The 21,450-nt window shown below is 43.9% G+C and overlaps 1 protein-coding gene across 1 annotated transcript in view; it reads left to right on the top strand.

Moving 5' to 3' along the window:
- Window positions 1-19,687, top strand: part of LOC139413450 (exportin 1 (CRM1 homolog, yeast) b) — a 71,815-nt gene extending 52,128 nt beyond the window's left edge. The window contains exons 18-25 of the mRNA XM_071160872.1: window positions 1,338-1,521; window positions 1,879-1,985; window positions 4,996-5,190; window positions 6,765-6,933; window positions 13,559-13,693; window positions 16,003-16,162; window positions 17,409-17,505; window positions 18,129-19,687. Of these exons, the coding sequence (XP_071016973.1) occupies window positions 1,338-1,521; window positions 1,879-1,985; window positions 4,996-5,190; window positions 6,765-6,933; window positions 13,559-13,693; window positions 16,003-16,162; window positions 17,409-17,505; window positions 18,129-18,275 (1,194 nt within the window). The 3' untranslated portion in view covers window positions 18,276-19,687. The remainder of the gene's footprint in view (window positions 1-1,337; window positions 1,522-1,878; window positions 1,986-4,995; window positions 5,191-6,764; window positions 6,934-13,558; window positions 13,694-16,002; window positions 16,163-17,408; window positions 17,506-18,128) is intronic.
- Window positions 19,688-21,450: the final 1,763 nt, after the last annotated feature.

Genomic DNA, 21,450 nt, shown 5'->3' on the forward strand with positions numbered 1-21,450 from the left:
CTTTCCTGTAGTCAAAGACCTGTAGTAGTACCCCTTTCCTGTAGTCAGACCTGTAGTAGCTACCCCTTTCCTATAGTCAAAGACCTGTAGTAGCTACCCCTTTCCTGTAGTCAAAGACCTGTAGTAGTACCCCTTTCCTGTAGTCAGACCTGTAGTAGCTACCCCTTTCCTGTAGTCAAAGACCTGTAGTAGTACCCCTTTCCTGCAGTCAAAGACCTGTAGTAGTACCCCTTTCCTGTAGTCAAAGACCTGTAGTAGTACCCCTTTCCTGTAGTAGCTACCCCTTTCCTGTAGTCAAAGACTTGTAGTAGTACCCCTTTCCTGTAGTCAGACCTGTAGTAGTACCCCTTTCCTGTAGTCAAAGACCTGTAGTAGCTACCCCTTTCCTGTAGTCAAAGACCTGTAGTAGTACCCCTTTCCTGTAGTCAGACCTGTAGTAGTACCCCTTTCCTGTAGTCAAAGACCTGTAGTAGTACCCCTTTCCTGTAGTCAGACCTGTAGTAGCTACCCCTTTCCTGTAGTCAAAGACCTGTAGTAGTACCCCTTTCCTGCAGTCAAAGACCTGTAGTAGTACCCCTTTCCTGTAGTAGCTACCCCTTTCCTGTAGTCAAAGACCTGTAGTAGTACCCCTTTCCTGTAGTCAGACCTGTAGTAGTACCCCTTTCCTGTAGTCAAAGACCTGTAGTAGTACCCCTTTCCTGTAGTCAAAGACCTGTAGTAGTACCCCTTTCCTGTAGTCAAAGACCTGTAGTAGCTACCCCTTTCCTGTAGTCAGACCTGTAGTAGTACCCCTTTCCTGCAGTCAAAGACCTGTAGTAGTACCCCTTTCCTGTAGTAGCTACCCCTTTCCTGTAGTCAAAGACCTGTAGTAGTACCCCTTTCCTGTAGTCAAAGACCTGTAGTAGCTACCCCTTTCCTGTAGTCAGACCTGTAGTAGTACCCCTTTCCTGTAGTCAGACCTGTAGTAGTACCCCTTTCCTGTAGTCAAAGACCTGTAGTAGTACCCCTTTCCTACAGTCAAAGACCTGTAGTAGTACCCCTTTCCTGTAGTCAAAGACCTGTAGTCTCAGTCTGATGATCACTAAAGTACCCTTCTCTTAAATCTCTACCCAGTACAGCCAGGAGAGGACTGGCCACCCCTCGGAGCCTGGTTCCTCTCTAGGTTTCTTCCTAGGTTCCTGCTTTCCAGGGAGTTTATCCTAGACACCGTGCTTCTACATCTGCATTGTTTGCTGTTTGTGGTTTTCGGCTGGGTTTTTGTACAGCACTTTATGACATCTGCTGATGTAAAAAGGGCTTTATAAATGACATGTGATTGGTTGACTCCCCTCTGTTAGAACGTGGACATTCTGAAGGACCCAGAGACGGTGAAGCAGCTCGGCAGCATCCTGAAGACCAACGTCCGGGCCTGTAAGGCCGTGGGACACCCCTTCGTTATCCAGTTAGGACGCATTTATCTGGACATGCTCAACGTCTACAAGTGCCTCAGCGAAAACATCTCCGCAGCCATCCAGACCAATGGTCAGTGGGGGGATGGGGTGGGCTGGGGGCTGTGTCCTTTCCTGATGCGTCTGTTCTGTTGGCGGTGTGTCCTCTCCTCATGCGTCTATTCTCTTTGTGGTGTGTCCTCTCCTCATGCGTCTATTCTCTTTGTGGTGTGTCCTCTCCTCATGCGTCTATTCTCTTTGTGGTGTGTCCTCTCCTCATGCGTCTGTTCTCTTGGCGGTGTGTCCTCTCCTCATGCGTCTATTCTCTTTGTGGTGTGTCCTCTCCTCATGTGTCTATTCTCTTGGCGGTGTGTCCTCTCCTCATGCGTCTATTCTCTTTGTGGTGTGTCCTCTCCTCATGCGTCTATTCTCTTGGCGCTGTGCGTTTCAGGAGAGATGGTGACGAAACAGCCCCTGATCAGAAGTATGAGGACAGTGAAAAGAGAGACGCTCAAACTCATCTCGGGCTGGGTTAGCAGATCCAGCGATCCACAGATGGTGAGATACAGATATATATACACATCTGACAGGAAGATATTGGTACTATATGTATCAGGATATATACACATCTGACAGGAAGATATTGGTACTATATGTATCAGGATATATTCACATCTGACAGGAAGATATTGGTACTACATATATCAGATATATACACATCTGACAGGAAGATATTGGTACTATATGTATCAGGTTATATTGTTACTACATACAGTTGAAGTCGGAAGTTTACACACACTTAGGTTGGAGTCCTTTTTTTCAACCATTCCACACATTTCTTGTTAACAAACTATAGTTTTGGCAAGTCGGTTAGGACATCTACTTTGTGCATGACACAACAATTGTTTACAGACAGATTATTTAACTTATAATTCACTGTATCACAATTCCAGTGGGTCAGAAGTTTACATAGACTAAGTTGACTGTCCCTTAAAACAGCTTGGAAAATTCCAGAAAATGATGTCATGGCTTTAAAAGCTTCTGATATGCTAATTATCATCATTTGAGTCAATTGGAGGTGTACGTGTGGATGTATTTCAAGGCCTACCTTCAAACTAAGTGCCTCTTTGCTTGACATCATGGAAAAATCAAAAGAAATCAACCAAGACCTCAGAGAAAAATGTGTAGATCTCCACAAGTCTGGTTCATCCTTGGGAACCATTTCCAAACGCCTGAAGGTACCACGTTCATCTGTACAAACAATAGTACACAAGTATAAACACCATGGGACCACGCAGCCGCCATACCGCTCAGGAAGGAGACGCGTTCTGTCTTCTAGAGATGAACGTACTTTGGTGCGAAAAGTGCAAATCAATCCCAGAACAACAGCAAAGGACCTTGTGAAGATGCTGGAGGAAACAGGTATCTATATCCACAGTAAAGCGAGTCCTATATCGACATAACCTGAAAGGCCGCTCAGCAAGGAAGAAGCCACTGCTCCAAAACCGCTATAAAAAAGCCATACTACGGTTTGCAACTGCACATGGGGACAAAGATTGTACTTTTTGGAGAAATCTCCTCTGGTCTGATGAAACAAAAATGTGGACGCTTGCAAGCCGAAGAACACCATCCTAACCATGAAGCACAGGGGTGGCAGCATCATGTTGTGGGGGTAATTTGCTGCAGGAGGGGCTGGTGCACTTCACAAAATAGATGGCATCATGAGGGAGGAAAATGATGTGGATATATTGAAGCAACATCTCAAGACATCAGTCAGGAAGTTAAAGCTTGGTCGCAAATGGGTCTTCCAAATGGACAATGACCCCAAGCATACTTCCAAAGTTGTTGCAAAATGGCTTAAGGACAACAAAGTCAAGGTATTGGAGTGGCCATCACAAAGCCCTGACCTCAATCCTATAGAAAATGTGTGGCAGAACTGAAAAAGCGTGTGTGAGCAAGGAGGCCTACAAACCTGACTCAGTTACAGCAACTCTGTCAGGAGGAATGGGCCAAAATTCACCCAACTTATTGTGGGAAGCTTGTGGAAGGTTACCCGAAACGTTTAACCCAAGTTAAACAATTTAAAGGCAATGCTACCAAATACTAATTGAGTGTATGTAAACTTCTGACCCACTGGGAATGTGATGAAAGAAATACAAGCTGAAATAAATCATTCTCTCTACTATTATTCTGACATTTCACATTCATTTCACAAACAATGCTACCTAATATAATGTTTACATACCCTACATCATTCATCTCATATGTATACGTATATACTGTACTCTATATCATCTACTGCATCTTTATGTAATACATGTATCACTAGCCACTTTAACTATGCCACTTTGTTTACATACTCATCTCATATGTATATACTGTATTCGATACCATCTACTGTATCTTGCCTATGCCGCTCTGTACCATCACTCATTCATATATCTTTATGTACATATTCTTTATCCCCTTACACTTGTGTCTATAAGGTAGTAGTTTTGGAATTGTTAGCTAGATTACTTGTTGGTTATTACTGCATTGTCGGAACTAGAAGCACAAGCATTTCGCTACACTCGCATTAACATCTGCTAACCATGTGTATGTGACAAATACATTTGATTTGATTTGACGTTCTTAAAATAGTGGTGATCCTACTTGACCTAAAACAGGAAATTCTGACTAGGATTAAATGTCAGGAATTGTGAAAAACTGAGTTGAAATGTATTTGGCCAAGGTGTATGTAAACATCCGACTTAAACTGTATATCAGGATATATTGGTACTACGTGTATCAGGATATATTGTTACTACATGTATCAGGATATATTGGTACTACATGTATCAGGATATATTGGTACTACATGTATCAGGATATATTGTTACCAAATGTATCAGGATATATTGTTACCACATGTATCAGGATATATTGTTACCACATGTATCAGGATATATTGTTACCACATGTATCAGGATATATTGTTACCACATGTATCAGGATATATTGTTACCACATGTATCAGGATATATTGTTACCACATGTATCAGGATATATTGTTACCACATGTATCAGGATATATTGTTACCACATGTATCAGGATATATTGTTACTACATGTATCAGGATATCATGTATCAGGATATATTGTTACCACATGTATCAGGATATATTGTTACCACATGTATCAGGATATATTGTTACTACATGTATCAGGATATATTGTTACTACATGTATCAGGATATATTGTTACCACATACATCCCAATGAAAGACAGCGGGGGTGTTTCAATGAAAAACTACATGACAGAAAATACTTCTCCACCCTAGACTGTCCAACCTGACTGTTTAAAGCAGTACGTGTCAGTCCTGTGTGTACTCCAGGAATGGATTGGGAAACTCTCCCCTTAAGAGTTTGAAAGACAACCGTGTTGGTCACTTAGTCCTTAGTAACAAACACACACACACACTGACCTCAGTCCTGTCCTACAGTAACCTGGTGAGAACATAACAACAACATTCCTCCCTCTGCCGCGTTGATCTGTCCGTTGATCCCGTCCGGTGTTCCTTCCTTCCAGGTGGGGGAGAACTTTGTTCCGCCGCTGCTCGACGCCGTTCTCATCGACTACCAGCGCAACGTCCCCGCCGCCCGGGAGCCCGAGGTCCTCAGCACCATGGCAACCATCGTCAACAAGCTGGGCGGACACATCACCGGGGAGATCCCGCAGATCTTCGATGCCGTGTTCGAATGCACGCTCAACATGATCAATAAAGTAAGCATTATTAATAGTGGGTGTTGTTCTAAACTTTCATCTTTAGAGTTTATAAAACGTACTCTTAACATGTTGATGTCAGTATGGCTGTAAATCCTTGACATAGTAGGCACAATTTGTCAAAAGTACAAACCAAACTACCAAATTAAATGATCTGGGTTCCTGAAAGGATTGATCTCAATAATATATAAACAACTTTTGGAAAGCTCATATTCTGAACTAGACATGAAAAGAGTCAATTCTACAGATCTAATTGAATCTGAACAACACTTTAACTGGAACAGAATATGGACAAATCTGACCTTGGCATCCCATAATCTGAGGGTGTAGGAAGCATGGTTTCTGGGTGGGGAGGGAGGATGTGGGTGGGGACATCTTGTATGCATTGATTTGACTGTTTTTGTACCTGTAACCATCCTCTGAAAAAAGAAAAATGACAACAAAATAAGTCAATTTAAAGAGGTAGTTCACTAAGACCCCCATTTCCATACTGACTGTAGGGGGTCTCTCTCCATGGAGTGTTCCATTTCCATACTGACTGTAGGGGGTCTCTCTCCATGGAGTGTTCCATTTCCATACTGACTGTAGGGGGTCTCTCTCCATGGATTGTTCCATGTCCATACTGACTGTAGGGGGTATCTCTCATGGAGTGTTCCATTTCCATACTGACTGTAGGGGTCTCTTTCCATGGAGTGTTCCATTTCCATACTGACTGTAGGGGGTCTTTCCATGGAGTGTTCCATTTCCATACTGACTGTAGGGGGTCTCTCTCCATGGAGTGTTCCATTTCCATACTGACTGTAGGGGGTCTGTCTCCATGGAGTGTTCCATTTCCATACTGCCTGTAGGGAGGGGGTCACTCTCCATGGAGTGTTCCATTTCCATACTGACTGTAGGGGGTCACTCTCCATGGAGTGTTCCATTTCCATACTGACTGTAGGGGGTCTCTCTCCATGGAGTGTTCCATTTCCATACTGACTGTAGGGGGTCTCTCTCCATGGAGTGTTCCATTTCCATACTGACTGTAGGGGGTCACTCTCCATGGAGTGTTCCATTTCCATACTGACTGTAGGGGGTCTCTCTCCATGGAGTGTCCATTTCCATACTGACTGTAGGGGGTCTCTCTCCATGGAGTGTCCATTTCCATACTGACTGTAGGGGGTCTCTCTCCATGGATTGTTCCATGTCCATACTGACTGTAGGGGGTCTCTCCATGGAGTGTTCCATTTCCATACTGACTGTAGGGGGTCTCTCTCCATGGAGTGTTCCATTTCCATACTGACTGTAGGGGGTCTCTTTCCATGGAGTGTTCCATTTCCATACTGACTGTAGGGGGTCTCTTTCCATGGAGTGTTCCATTTCCATACGGACTGTAGGGGGTCTCTTTCCATGGAGTGTTCCATTTCCATACTGACTGTAGCGGTCACTCTCCATGGAGTGTTAGTGTTGTGTTGCACACATTTTACAGCAGTTGTTCTACCAATACCAAGGCCAACCTATCTTTTTAGTGCCTACAACTGTTGTCGGTTGGTTCTCATCAATATGGCCCCGTCTCTCTCTCTCTCTCCCTCCAGGACTTTGAGGAGTACCCGGAACACAGGACTCATTTCTTCTACCTGCTGCAGGCGGTCAACTCCCATTGTTTCCCAGCATTCCTGGCCATCCCTCCGGCCCAGTTCAAACTGGTGCTGGACTCCATCATCTGGGCCTTCAAACACACCATGAGGAACGTGGCCGACACAGGTGAGGCTTGAACACACACACACAAGTGCTTTCCTTTACGAATGACAGCACATGAATGAAATCATCCACATGTATTGATCACATCTTTACAAATCTTTTTTTTTAAAGCAGTATCCAAATCCATAGGATGTAGTGATTTATAGTCGCCATATCTAGTAAAAACCAAAGTTCCAAATGCTGGGCCTAATACAGTATATAAGAGGTCATACAATCAGTTTTGTAGTGATGTTATGTTGATGTAAATGATATGTGCTGGTCTGTGGTGTGTAATGAGAAGCAACCAGACGCTGCACTTAACACGTTTCATGTAATTGCTTATTCCAGTTACTTAATAAGCAACGCGCCCATTTAGAAAATGACTGTAACAACGGTTAAATCCCCCCGGACTGATGAATACAAAATGATTGTCTGGTTGAGAGGGAGGAGGCAAAAAGAATGACAAATGAGTCTGGATGCACATCCGATTTGGCAAAAGTACTGCAAATTGAGAAATAATGTGACTAAACTGAATGAAAAGAAGAAGAAACTACACTATGAAACAAAGATAAATTATATAAAGAATGACAGTAAAAAAAGCTTTGCAGCACCTTAAATTACATTTGGGGCACAAAGGTAAACTCAGCTCCATCATTCGTTGAATCAGATGGCTCATTAATCACAAAACACACTGATATTGCCAACTACTTAAATTATTTTTTTTCATTGCCAAGATTAGCAAACTTAGGCATGACATGCCAGCAACAAATGCTGACTTTACACATCCAAAACACATTTACACTGACCAAATTATGCAAGACAAGCATTGTCATTTTTAATTCCGTAAAGTGAGTGTGGAAGAGGTGAACAAATGATTGTTGTCTATCAACATAATAGTGGACGATATTGGCACTCCTCTATTTTCCATATCTTCAATCTCAGCCAACAAGAAAGTGTGTGCCTTCAGGCCTGGAGGGAAGCTAAATTCATTCTGATACCCAAGAATAGTAAAGCCCCCTTTACTGGCTCAAATTGACAACCAATCAGCCTGTTACCAACCCTTAGTAAACTTCAGGAAAAAATGGTGTTTGACCAGATACAATGCTATTTTACAGTGAACAAATTGACAACGTGACTTTCAGCGCTCTTATAAGGAAGGGCATTCAACATGCAAGGCACTTACATAAATGACTGACGATTGGCTGAGACAAATTGATGATAAAAAGGTTGTGGAAGGTGTTTTGTTAGATATCAGTGCATCATTTGACATTATCGATCATAGTCTGCTGCTGGAAAAATGTATGTGTTATGGCTTTACATCCCCTGCTATGTTGTGGATAAAGAGTTACCTGTCTAACAGAACACAGAAGGTGTTCTTTAATGGAAATCTCTCCAACATAATCCAGGTAGAATCAGGAATTCCCCAGGGCAGCTGTCTAGGCCCCTTTCTTTTTTTTTTCAATCCTCACTAATGACCTTTGAGTAAAGTCAGTGTGTCAACATATGTGGATGACTCAACACTGTACACGTCAGCTACTACAGCGGGTGAAATGACTGCAACACTCAACAAAGAGCTGCAGTTAGTTTCAGAATGGGTGGCAAGGAATAAGTTAGTCCTAAATATTTACACATCTAAAAATCATTGTATTTGGGACCAGTCATTCACTAAACCCTAAACCTCAGTTAAATATTGTAATGAAATTGAGAAAGTTGAGGTGACTAAACTGCTTGGAGTAACCCTGGACTGTCATAGTCAAAACATGTTGATACAACAGTAGCTAAGATGGGGAGAAGTCTGTCCATAAAAAAGCGCTGCTCTGCCTTCTTAACAACACTATCAACAAGGCAGGTCCTACAGGCCCTAGTTTAGTCGCATCTGGACTACTATCCAGTCGTCTGGTCAGGTGCCACAAAGAGGGACAGGAAAATTACAATTGTCTCAGAACAGGGCAGCACGGCTGTCTCAGAACAGGGCAGCACGGCTGTCTCAGAACAGGGCAGCACGGCTGTCTCAGAACAGGGCAGCACGGCTGTCTCAGAACAGGGCAGCACGGCTGGCCCTTAAATGTACACGGAGAGCTAACATTAATAATATGCATGTTAATCTCTCCTGGCTCAAAGTAGAGAAGAGAGATTGACTTCATCACTGCTTGTTTTTGTAAGAAGTGTTGACAAGCTGAATGCACTGAGCTGTCTGTTTAAACTAGAGGTCGACCGATTAATCGGAATGGACGATTAATTAGGGCCGATTTCAAGTTTTCATAACGATCGGTAATCTGCATTTTTGGACACCGATCATGGCTGGTTACATTGCACACCACGAGGAGACTCCGTGGCAGGCTGACTACCTGTTATGCGAGTGCAGCAAGGAGCCAGCTAGCATTAAACTTATCTTATAAAAAACTATCAATCTTAACATAATCACTAGTTAACTACACATGGTTGATGATATCACTAGTTTAACTAGCTTGTCCTGCGTTGCATATAATCGATGCGGTGACTGTTAATTTATCATTGAATCACAGCCTACTTCGCCAAACGGGTGATTTAACAAGCGAATTCGAAAGCATTCATTTAGACAGCACTTTTCTGCATTTACTAAAGTACCTATTAGAACATCCAATAGTCAAAGGTATATGAAATACAAATAGGATGCCACCTTTCCAACAAGTCAGTTTGTAAGGTTTCTCCCCTGCTAGAACTGCCCCGGTCATCTGTAAGTGCTGTTATTGTGAAGTGGAAACATTTAGGAGCAACAACGGCTCAGCCGCAAAGGGGTAGGCCACACAACACTCATTACCAAGTTCCAAATTCCCTCTGGAAGCAACATCAGCACAATAACTTTTCGGGAGCTTCATGAAATGGGTTTCCATGGCGTAGCAGCGGCGCAATGCCAAGTGTCGGCTGGAGAGGTGTAAAGCCGCCATTGGACTCTGGAGCAGTGGAAGCACGTTCTCTGGAGTGATGAATCATGGTTCACCATTTGGCAGTCCGACGGACGAATCTGGGTTTGGCAAATGCCAGGAGAACTCTGCCTACCCCAATGCATAGTGCCAACTGTAAAGTTTGGTGGAGGAGGTATAATGGTCTGGGACTGTTTTTCATGGTCCGGACCCCTTAGTTCCAGAGAAGGGAAATCTTAACCCCACAGCATACAATGACATTCTAGACGATTCTGTGCTTCCATCTTTGTGGCAACAGTTTGGGGAAGGACATTCCCTGTTTCAACATGACAATGCCCCTGTGCACAAAGTGAGGTCCATACAGAAGTGGTTTGTCGAGATCAGTGTGGAAAGACTTGACTGGCCTGCACAGAGCCCTGACTTCAACACCATCAAACACCTTTGGGATGAATTGGAATGCTGACTGCGAGCCAGGCCTAATCCCCCAACATCAGTGCCCGACCTCATTCATGTAACGAAGAACTGTCGTTTCTCTTTGCTTATTTTGGGGGTGGCAGGTAGCCTAGTGGTTAGAGAGTTGGGCCAGTAACCAGCAGGTAGCCTAGTGGTTAGAGAGTTGGGCCAGTAACCAGCAGGTAGCCTAGTGGTTAGAGAGTTGGGCCAGTAACCAGCAGGTAGCCTAGTGGTTAGAGTGTTGGGCCAGTAACCAGCAGGTAGCCTAGTGGTTAGAGAGTTGGGCCAGTAACCAGCAGGTAGCCTAGTGGTTAGAGAGTTGGGCCAGTAACCAGCAGGAAGCCTAGTGGGTAGAGTGTTGGGCCAGTAACCAGCAGGTAGCCTAGTGGTTAGAGCGTTGGGCCAGTAACCAGCAGGTAGCCTAGTGGTTAGAGTGTTGGGCCAGTAACTAGCAGGTAGCCTAGTGGTTAGAGTGTTGGGCCAGTAACCAGCAGGTAGCCTAGTGGTTAGAGCGTTGGGCCAGTAACCAGCAGGTAGCCTAGTGGTTAGAGAGTTGGGCCAGTAACCAGCAGGTAGCCTAGTGGTTAGAGAGTTGGGCCAGTAACCAGCAGGTAGCCTAGTGGTTAGAGAGTTGGGCCAGTAACCAGCAGGTAGCCTAGTGGTTAGAGAGTTGGGCCAGTAACCAGCAGGTAGCCTAGTGGTTAGAGCGTTGGGCCAGTAACCAGCAGGTAGCCTAGTGGTTAGAGCGTTGGGCCAGTAACTAGCAGGTAGCCTAGTGGTTAGAGAGTTGGGCCAGTAACCAGCAGGTAGCCTAGTGGTTAGAGTGTTGGGCCAGTAACCAGCAGGTAGTCTAGTGGTTAGAGAGTTGGGCCAGTAACCAGCAGGTAGCCTAGTGGTTAGAGCGTTGGGCCAGTAACCAGCAGGTAGCCTAGTGGTTAGAGTGTTGGGCCAGTAACTAGCAGGTAGCCTAGTGGTTAGAGTGTTGGGCCAGTAACCAGCAGGTAGCCTAGTGGTTAGAGCGTTGGGCCAGTAACCAGCAGGTAGCCTAGTGGTTAGAGAGTTGGGCCAGTAACCAGCAGGTAGCCTAGTGGTTAGAGAGTTGGGCCAGTAACCAGCAGGTAGCCTAGTGGTTAGAGAGTTGGGCCAGTAACCAGCAGGTAGCCTAGTGGTTAGAGTGTTGGGCCAGTAACTAGCAGGTAGCCTAGTGGTTAGAGTGTTGGGCCAGTAACCAGCAGGTAGCCTAGTGGTTAGAGCGTTGGGCCAGTAACCAGCAGGTAGCCTAGTGGTTAGAGAGTTGGGCCAGTAACCAGCAGGTAGCCTAGTGGTTAGAGAGTTGGGCCAGTAACCAGCAGGTAGCCTAGTGGTTAGAGAGTTGGGCCAGTAACCAGCAGGTAGCCTAGTGGTTAGAGAGTTGGGCCAGTAACCAGCAGGTAGCCTAGTGGTTAGAGCGTTGGGCCAGTAACCAGCAGGTAGCCTAGTGGTTAGAGCGTTGGGCCAGTAACTAGCAGGTAGCCTAGTGGTTAGAGAGTTGGGCCAGTAACCAGCAGGTAGCCTAGTGGTTAGAGTGTTGGGCCAGTAACCAGCAGGTAGTCTAGTGGTTAGAGAGTTGGGCCAGTAACCAGCAGGTAGCCTAGTGGTTAGAGTGTTGGGCCAGTAACCAGCAGGTAGTCTAGTGGTTAGAGAGTTGGGCCAGTAACCAGCAGGTAGCCTAGTGGTTAGAGCGTTGGGCCAGTAACCAGCAGGTAGCCTAGTGGTTAGAGTGTTGGGCCAGTAACTAGCAGGTAGCCTAGTGGTTAGAGTGTTGGGCCAGTAACCGAAAGGTTGATGGATTGAATCCCCGAGTTGACAGGGTAAAAATCTGTCGTTCTGCCTCTGAACAAGGCAGTTAACACACTGTTCCTAGACCAGTTAACCCACTGTTCCTAGGCCAGTTAACCCACTGCTCCTAGGCCAGTTAACCCACTGCTCCTAGGCCAGTTAACCCACTGTTCCTAGGCCAGTTAACCCACTGTTCCTAGGCCAGTTAACCCACTGTTCCTAGGCCAGTTAACCCACTGTTCCTAGGCCAGTTAACCCACTGCTCCTAGGCCAGTTAACCCACTGCTCCTAGGCCAGTTAACCCACTGCTCCTAGGCCAGTTAACCCACTGCTCCTAGGCCAGTTAACCCACTGCTCCTAGGCCAGTTAACCCACTGTTCCTAGACCAGTTAACCCACTGCTCCTAGGCCAGTTAACCCACTGTTCCTAGACCAGTTAACCCACTGCTCCTAGGCTGTCATTGTAAATAATAATTTGTTCTTAACTGACTTGCCTAGTTAAATATAGGTAAAATCAAATTTGAGCTATTTTTGCCATAATATGGACTTTATTAATAATATGGACTTTATGGACTTTATTATTGGTCTATTACCAAATAGGGCTATATTCTGTATACCGCCCTACCTTGTCACAACACAACACATTGGCTCAAACGCATTAAGAAGGAAAGAAATTCCACAAATTAACTTAACAAGGCACACCTGTTAATTGAAATGCATTCCAGATGACCACCTCATGAAGCTGGTTGAGAGAATGCCAAGTGTGCAAATCTGTCAAAGGCAAAAGGTGTCTACTATAAAGAATCTAAAATATATATTTTTATTTGTTTAACATTTTTTTGGTTACTACATGATTCCATAAGTGTATTTCATAGTTTTGATGTCTAAACTATTATTTTACAATGTAGAAAATAGTAAAAATAAAGAAAAACCTTTGAATGAGTCGGATACATTGGACAGTTTTTAATGTTTTTGCTTTGTTATTATGGGGTATTGTGAGGTCATTATGGGGTATTGTGAGGTCATTATGGGGTATTGTGATGCCATTATGGGGTATTGTGTGTTGATTGAGGAAAAAAAACACTTTTTTGAATGCACTGTATATGATACATATGGTGTATGTTCCTGTGGCAGGCCTTCAGATCCTGTGTATATGTATATATAGATATATAGATATATAGATATGATATATATTGTGTATGTTCCTGTGGCAGGCCTTCAGATCCTGTATATATATGTGTATATATAGATATATAGATATATATATATATATATATGATATATATTGTGTATGTTCCTGTGGCAGGCCTTCAGATCCTGTATATATGTGTGTATATATATAGATATATAGATATATATGATATATATGATATATATGATATATATTGTGTATGTTCCTGTGGCAGGCCTTCAAATCCTGTATATATGTGTATATATATATATATATGATATATATTGTGTATGTTCCTGTGGCAGGTCTTCAGATCCTCTACACTCTACTGCAGAACGTGACCCAGGAAGAGGCTGCAGCACAGAGCTTCTACCAGACATACTTCTGTGACATCCTCCAACACATCTTCTCTGTGGTCACTGACACATCACACACTGCTGGTGAGTACAGTACACACACAGATGCAACGCACACACACACTGACGATGAGCGAACACACACACACACACACACACACACACACACACACACACACACACACTGACGATGAGCGAGCACGCACACACACACGCGCACACACACACACTGCTGGTGAGTACACTACACACACGGATGCAACGCACACACACACTGACGATGAGCGAGCACACACACACACACACACACACACACACACACTGACGATGAGCGAGCACGCACGCGCACACACACACACTCTGCTGGTGAGTACAGTACAGGCACGGATACAACGCACACACACACTGACGATGAGCACGCACGCACGCTCACGCACACAGACACACTCTCTGCCGGTGAGTACTGAATACAAACACACACCCCAGCTAGCACATTTGGTTCCTTGGAAGTTGTGGGACCTGTGTGTTTTGGTTCTGAGGACGAAACCGTACGTTTGACTGGTAAACAAAACATTTTTTTTGTTTTTTTACTTTCTGAGGACGGAAGTGACATTTTTTCCTGTTCTGGTAAAGGACATTTTTAGTTTGCTGGGAGGTTCTGAGATCGTTTTACTCTGGTTCCTTGAAAGTTTTCCTAGAAGGTTTTATTAATTCTCTAAGAAAGGAAATTCTAGGTTATTTTGAGGTTTTAAAAAAAATAACTTCCTTAAAACTTCCACTGAATGTTTCAATGAGACTTGTAAAAACACTGCTCGGTTATTTTGGGTTATTTTAGGTTATTTTGGGTTATTTTGGGTTATTTTGGGTTATTTTTTAACTCCACGCACTGATAGAATACATGGAAATGAATTTCCTTAGGCATTAATCATGAGAACACATAGTGATGGGGGGGAAATGTACACAGTCACATATTGGGATATTATCTTTGATGATGTTTTGGTTTGATAATATTATGTTAGTGCTAGTTGGCTGTACTTGACCAAAACTCCAGTATTTTTCCTTCATAGCTTGTTCTCCATATTTTTCAGAAGGGGGACAATTTGTTTTCGGCACTTTTATATCCAACTCATTGTCTCATGGTTCTCTCTTGTCCCTCATATGGCAAGAAATATGTTTGGAACATCAAGTTGCAATAAAATCACAGTATCAAATAGATATAATATCGGCACTTAAGTATTGTGATATTGTGAGGTCTCTGGCAATTCTCAGCCCTACAAGCACATTTCAGTTTTATTGTGATACGGCATCAGTGGGATTCAAACCTATAATCTTCTATTCTCTATCCATTGAATTAGTCCACAGCACCACCAGGATGCAGCTAGCATGCCATGTTTCTAACTCATACAAAGCTGTTCCTTTTAGTCTATTCAAACAGACCCCATTTCAAAGGAAACCAAGACTCATTAAGATCAGCTGTGGCCAATCAGTGGGCGTGGCTAACACCTGAACACACTTAACAAGATGGAGGATAGACGGTTTTGTTGATGCTGAGAACGGAATGTATATGTTTTTAAATAACATTCTTAGAACGTTACTAAAGTTTACAGAATGTTTTCTTCACGTTCTGAGAATGTATGTTTTTAAATAACATTCTTAGAACGTTACTAAAGTTTACAGAATGTTTTCTTCACGTTCTGAGAATGTATGTTTTTAAATAACATTCTTAGAACGTTACTAAAGTTTACAGAATGTTTTCTTCACGTTCTGAGAATGTATATTTTTTCCAATTACATTCTTAGAGGGTTCTCTGAACGTTACTAACGTTTTCTTGTGTTTTTTTAATGGAACGTTTCCTTAACGTTCTTGGAACAAATTGAGAACATGATTTTAAATAGAACCACAAGGAAACCTGTAGGAAATGTTATGCTGAATTACTGAAATTCCCACAGAATAACTTTGTTTCTTAATGTTCTCTGGACTATTTGAGAACATTCCCAATGTCAAACCAGTTGGAGAACGTTCCTAGAACATTACCGAAATTGTAGCCATGTAAATGTTTTAACTTTTAGGAAGCGTTTTGTTAAAGTAATGATATACAAAGCAAATAGCTTTTTTTTTTTTTGTCAAGTTAAATGTGCTGAGAATGTTCCAAGGACAAACAACTATCCTGCGCCATTCCCAGGAAGTTGTGGGAAGGTTGTATGCTAAATAACCATAGAACAACCACGCCCTCAGAAACCTATGGTTCTCAGAACGTTATGTGCTTGCTGGGACACACACGCACAAACTGCCGGTAAGAGCACACGTCTCTTGTTCTGTTTTACCATTTGTATAAATCCATATCACCTAACTGTGCATGTCTGGTTGTGTGTGTCTCTCTGCCTCTCCCCCAGGCCTGACGATGCATGCCTCCATCCTGACCTACATGTTTAACCTGGTGGAGGAAGGGAAGATCAACACCCAGCTCAACCCCTCCAACCCCGGCAACAACCAGGTCTTCATACAGGAGTACGTGGCCAACCTGCTCAAAACTGCTTTCCCACATCTACAGGAGTAAGTACCTTTATGAAGTAAATAAAATACATAATTATTTACATACCATTATTACAGAGAATCAGGAAAATGATGCTACCCACTGCCTATTGGCTACTTATCTTATTCAATCCTGTCTCAAAATACAACACTGCCCCTTTAAGACACAAAAAAAAGCTCTTTACTTGACTTGCTTTTCAGAGATGTCTAGAAATGTACATGTTTTGTGCTCTTTTAGGAAACAATCACCCCCCTATTGTTGACTAATAATGATCTATAACTGGACTAATAACTCACTAACTAGTAATCACTCCCCTATTGCTGACTACTAATGATCTATAACTGGGCTAGTAACTCACTAACTAGTAATCACTCCCCTATTGCTGACTACTAATGATCTATAACTGGGCTAGTAACTCACTAACTAGCAAAGGAAATTAACAAAATGTGCACAAGTGGCAACATGCTGCTCTCGCTTTGATCTGAAAACAAGTGCATCTACTCATGACGGCTCATGCTGTAAACACAGTCCAGTTCAAAGTGAATGGCACAAGCTGAAGAACGTAGGCACATCCAGGTACTTTTAGCAGGTGCTGGAGTTGTAGATGAACTCATGGAAAACAGAAAGGGAAATGCTGCACAGATCGGCACAAGCTGAAGAACGTAGGCACATCCAGGTACTTTTAGCAGGTGCTGGAGTTGTAGATGAACTCATGGAAAACAGAAAGGGAAATGCTGCACAGATCCATATATGGCAATGGTCTATTTGCATATAGGCCTACTGCAGCTATGATTGGTTATGGTACACCGGTCTGTGTAGAGTACGGGCCTGAGTCGTGCCCGTTAATGCAATAGAATCCTACTCCGATGCGTTCTGCCTTCAAGAAAATATCTTGCATAGTTAGTTTTGCATACTAAGTCTTGCATAGTTAGTTTAGTTTCTGTATGTTGAATTGAATGAGGTGAATATTGCGTTGATTCAATCACAATTCCCACAGTAAAGGGAAACGTTGATAGTTTTAACTAAAGGGGAAAACTCTATAAAGTTGAGTGAAGTTTAATCTCACGCATCTCTGCACGAGCTGATATTTCTTCTGTGCGGCAGTCTCCCAGGGGAGCTGCGTGCGCGCACACACACGCACCTTAGAGGGAACATTGCTTACTGCTATTAGCCAATAGAAACACATTGAATAACAGATTCACTACATAGAACACGTACGACCACAACACCGTTGTCCTATGTCTTCTACGTTGTCTTGTCCCTCAGTGCCCAGGTCAAGGTGTTCGTAACAGGACTGTTCAGTCTAAACCAGGACATTGCAGCCTTCAAGGAACACCTGAGGGACTTCCTGGTACAGATTAAGGTGAGCCTTTTCCTCAACCTCCAACCGTCTGTCTGTGTGATAATGTCTCTCTCTCTCCTCATGTAGGAGTTTGCAGGAGAGGACACCACAGACCTGTTGCTGTCTGTCTGTATGTGTGGTAATGTCTCTCTCTCCTCCTGTAGGAGTTTGCAGGGGAGGACACCACAGACCTGTTGCTGTCTGTCTGTCTGTATGTGTGGTAATGTCTCTCTCTCTCCTCCTGTAGAAGTTTGCAGGAGAGGACACCACAGACCTGTTGCTGTCTGTCTGTATGTGTGGTAATGTCTCTCTCTCTCCTCCTGTAGGAGTTTGCAGGGGAGGACACCACAGACCTGTTGCTGTCTGTCTGTCTGTATGTGTGGTAATGTCTCTCTCTCGCTCCTCCTGTAGGAGTTTGCAGGAGAGGACACCACAGACCTGTTGCTGTCTGTCTGTATGTGTGGTAATGTCTCTCTCTCTCCTCCTGTAGGAGTTTGCAGGGGAGGACACCACAGACCTGTTGCTGTCTGTATGTGTGGTAATGTCTCTCTCTCTCCTCCTGTAGGAGTTTGCAGGGGAGGACACCACAGACCTGTTGCTGTCTGTCTGTATGTGTGGTAATGTCTCTCTCTCTCCTCCTGTAGGAGTTTGCAGGGGAGGACACCACAGACCTGTTCCTAGAGGAGCGGGAGGCGTCGCTGCGTCAGGCGCAGGAGGAGAAACACAAGCTGCAGATGTCAGTTCCCGGTATCCTCAACCCACACGAAATACCCGAGGAGATGTGTGATTGAGACGTCCAGCCACTGCGCCACATGAACCAAACTGCTGTTACTGTACATACAGGCATACCAACAAACACACAAAACTAACCCGAACAGAAGGAACGAAGAGAGGTGGGAGGCCCCCGGTCACTTTCCTGAGGTACGGAGAGAGCAGACACGCCCGTCCTCATCCGTCAGCTGTTCTGTCCACCAAAAACCTTGTCAATATGTAAATGACGACGTACTGCGTCACCCCGTGGCCCGTTAGACCTGTTTCATATGGAGACTTCTGTGTCATATGTTTCCACTGTTTATTTGGTCAGGGGTCATCACCCCCCCTAGCTGCATGACATGAAGCAGACGTATGGGAAGATTTCTGAACTTCACTTGTTTCCTCCCTCCACATGTTATCTCTCAGACAGACACACACACACACACACACACACACACACATATATATATATAGTGAGACAGGAGAGTTTTTGTGCAACAATGCATATGTGTAAAACAGTTCTCAGCAAAGAGGCTTCTAGAACTGATGTGACAGACTGGAAGGAATGAAGTGGTGTTCTAGAAGTGTGTGTGCACCCTGCGTCTGATTCCCAACCCAATGCATTGTGGTTAGAATGTGAAGCTAGCGGACTATGAAGGAAGGAAGTCAGAGATGCTGCTGCTTCGTGTGTCAGGTGGTCAGGCTAGCGGCCGTGCTCATTGGTTGAACCTCCGCCCAACTGAAAGAAACCTACTGTGTTTGGTCGCCTGGCTGTGACTGGAGGCGGGAACTAGGAAGACAGGAAGGAGCATCATCGGAGCAAGACAGATTATGTGCATATCATCCCAATTCTATAGCACATGAATTACCATGGGAACATCATTATTATTCAGTGTATTTTTTGTGGGTGTGTTGAGTGCGTGTGCTGTCGCCTAGACGACATGGGCGTTTAGTTTTCCTCTGTGAGGATCGTTGCTCCCTGGAGAGCTCTTCATTCAAATGGACCTTTAACAGAAAGAAGAAGAAGCGGTTTATTCACGTTTTATTTATGGGTTCAAAATGGCTGCTTCTTTATATAACAAACTCCTGTTTAACTTCTGTCAGTCGGCTGTTGAGATTCTGAATTGGAACTAATGGACATTGTTTACCATGCTAGTAGTGCCTCAGCAACACTACCTAGAAGACAAGCAAAAATAAACAACTCGGTTTACATTTCATTTTGTATTTTTGCATTGTTTATTTGGATCTTTATAACATGTCTTCTATCCAAAATAAAACAAAAGGCTTTTTATTCCAGAGGGAAATAATTAGTTGCCAATAGTTTGATTAAGCAACAAAATGTATAATTCCTAATCCAAACTCAATCTGTAAATGGCAAATAGTTCCCCTTCTCTACTCGTTACAGTTGTTGTGAAACTTTTTGACCTGATTAAAGTTGAGGATTTTATAACCGATGCCTCTGGCCTCAATTTATTTTTCATACATCACTTTTCTTTGTGGTGGCAGTAAGTGTAACTTTTTTATTTATTTCAATATTCATGTTCTCTAAAGTAGCGGTCACCAACCCTGGTCTGTCTGTAGTAACTTCTCTCTCCTGAGAGAGAACCAAGCACTAAAACATATGACCCTGATCAACTAATAATCAATACCTGGATTGTTGAATAAAAAGTGTTTCAGTGCTGGGCTGTAACAAAAACCTAGAAATCCTTCAGCTCCTTCAGAGCAAGAGTTAACTGAGAGATGGTGGTAACTGCTCTGAGAGAGAACTGAGGGATGGTGGTAACTGCTCTGATAGAGAACTGAGAGATGGTGGTAACTGCTCTGATGGAGAACTGAGGGATGGTGGTACCTGCTCTGATAGAGAACTGAGGGATGGTGGTAACTGCTCTGATAGAGAACTGAGAGATGGTGGTAACTGCTCTGATAGATGGTGGTAACTGCTCTGATAGAGAACTGAGAGATGGTGGTAACTGCTCTGAGAGAGAACTGAGAGATGGTGGTAACTGCTCTGAGAGAGAACTGAGGGATGGTGGTAACTGCTCTGAGAGAGAACTGAGGGATGGTGGTAACTGCTCTGAGAGAGAACTGAGGGATGGTGGTACCTGCTCTGATAGAGAACTGAGGGATGGTGGTAACTGCTCTGATAGAGAACTGAGGGATGGTGGTAACTGAGGGATGATGGTAACTGCTCTGAGAGATGGTGGTAACTGCTCTGATAGAGAACTGAGGGATGATGGTAACTGCTCTGATAGAGAACTGAGGGATGGTGGTAACTGCTCTGAGAGAGAACTGAGGGATGGTGGTAACTGCTCTGATAGAGAACTGAGGGATGGTGGTAACTGCTCTGATAGAGAACTGAGAGATGGTGGTAACTGCTCTGATAGAGAACTGAGGGATGGTGGTAACTGCTCTGATAGAGAACTGAGGGATGGTGGTAACTGCTCTGATATACGACTGTTCTAGGAACCATCACTGGCTACAGGCCCCGTCTCCTGTTCTCTATACTGAATCTTGCCCACTTCCCCTCTCTCTGGCTGAGGTGAACACACCAACTGATTTCTAGTGAAACATGAGGCTGATGATGTGTCACTGCGTCACTCTGCCCTCTTTATGCCAGTGTCTGAGCTCTCTCACAACACACACTAGATATTCCTGTGGCGTGTCAATTTCCATTTTAACGTCTTTGGCCAAGGTTGGTCTGCAGTAAAACGACCCCCCCCACTAATCACTGATAACCCAGTGGTATTCCACTAAAGGTTACGCTGACTGTCTCACACTGAAACAAAACACTGTTTATGGAGGGAGGTCCAGTCCTCTATATCATGGATGCCTGGGACAAGCTCCAGCTATACACAGAACAGTTTAGATAGAGAATCTCCATTAGAAGTACTACAGCCCCATTCTGCTGACCTCATCTCCAATAGAAGTACCACAGCCCCATTCTGCTGACCTCATCTCCATTAGAAGTACTACAGCCCCATTCTGCTGACCTCATCTCCATTAGAAGTACTACAGCCCCATTCTGCCGACCTCATCTCCATTAGAAGTACTTACAGCCCCATTCTGCTGATCTCATCTCCATTAGAAGTACCACAGTCCCATTCTGCCGACCTCATCTCCATTAGAAGTACTACAGCCCCATTCTGCTGACCTCATCTCCATTAGAAGTACTTACAGCCCCATTCTGCTGACCTCATCTCCATTAGAAGTACT

The sequence above is a fragment of the Oncorhynchus clarkii genome, chromosome 1 (genome assembly GCF_045791955.1).
Source record: "Oncorhynchus clarkii lewisi isolate Uvic-CL-2024 chromosome 1, UVic_Ocla_1.0, whole genome shotgun sequence".
NCBI classification, from domain to species: Eukaryota; Metazoa; Chordata; class Actinopteri; order Salmoniformes; family Salmonidae; genus Oncorhynchus; species Oncorhynchus clarkii.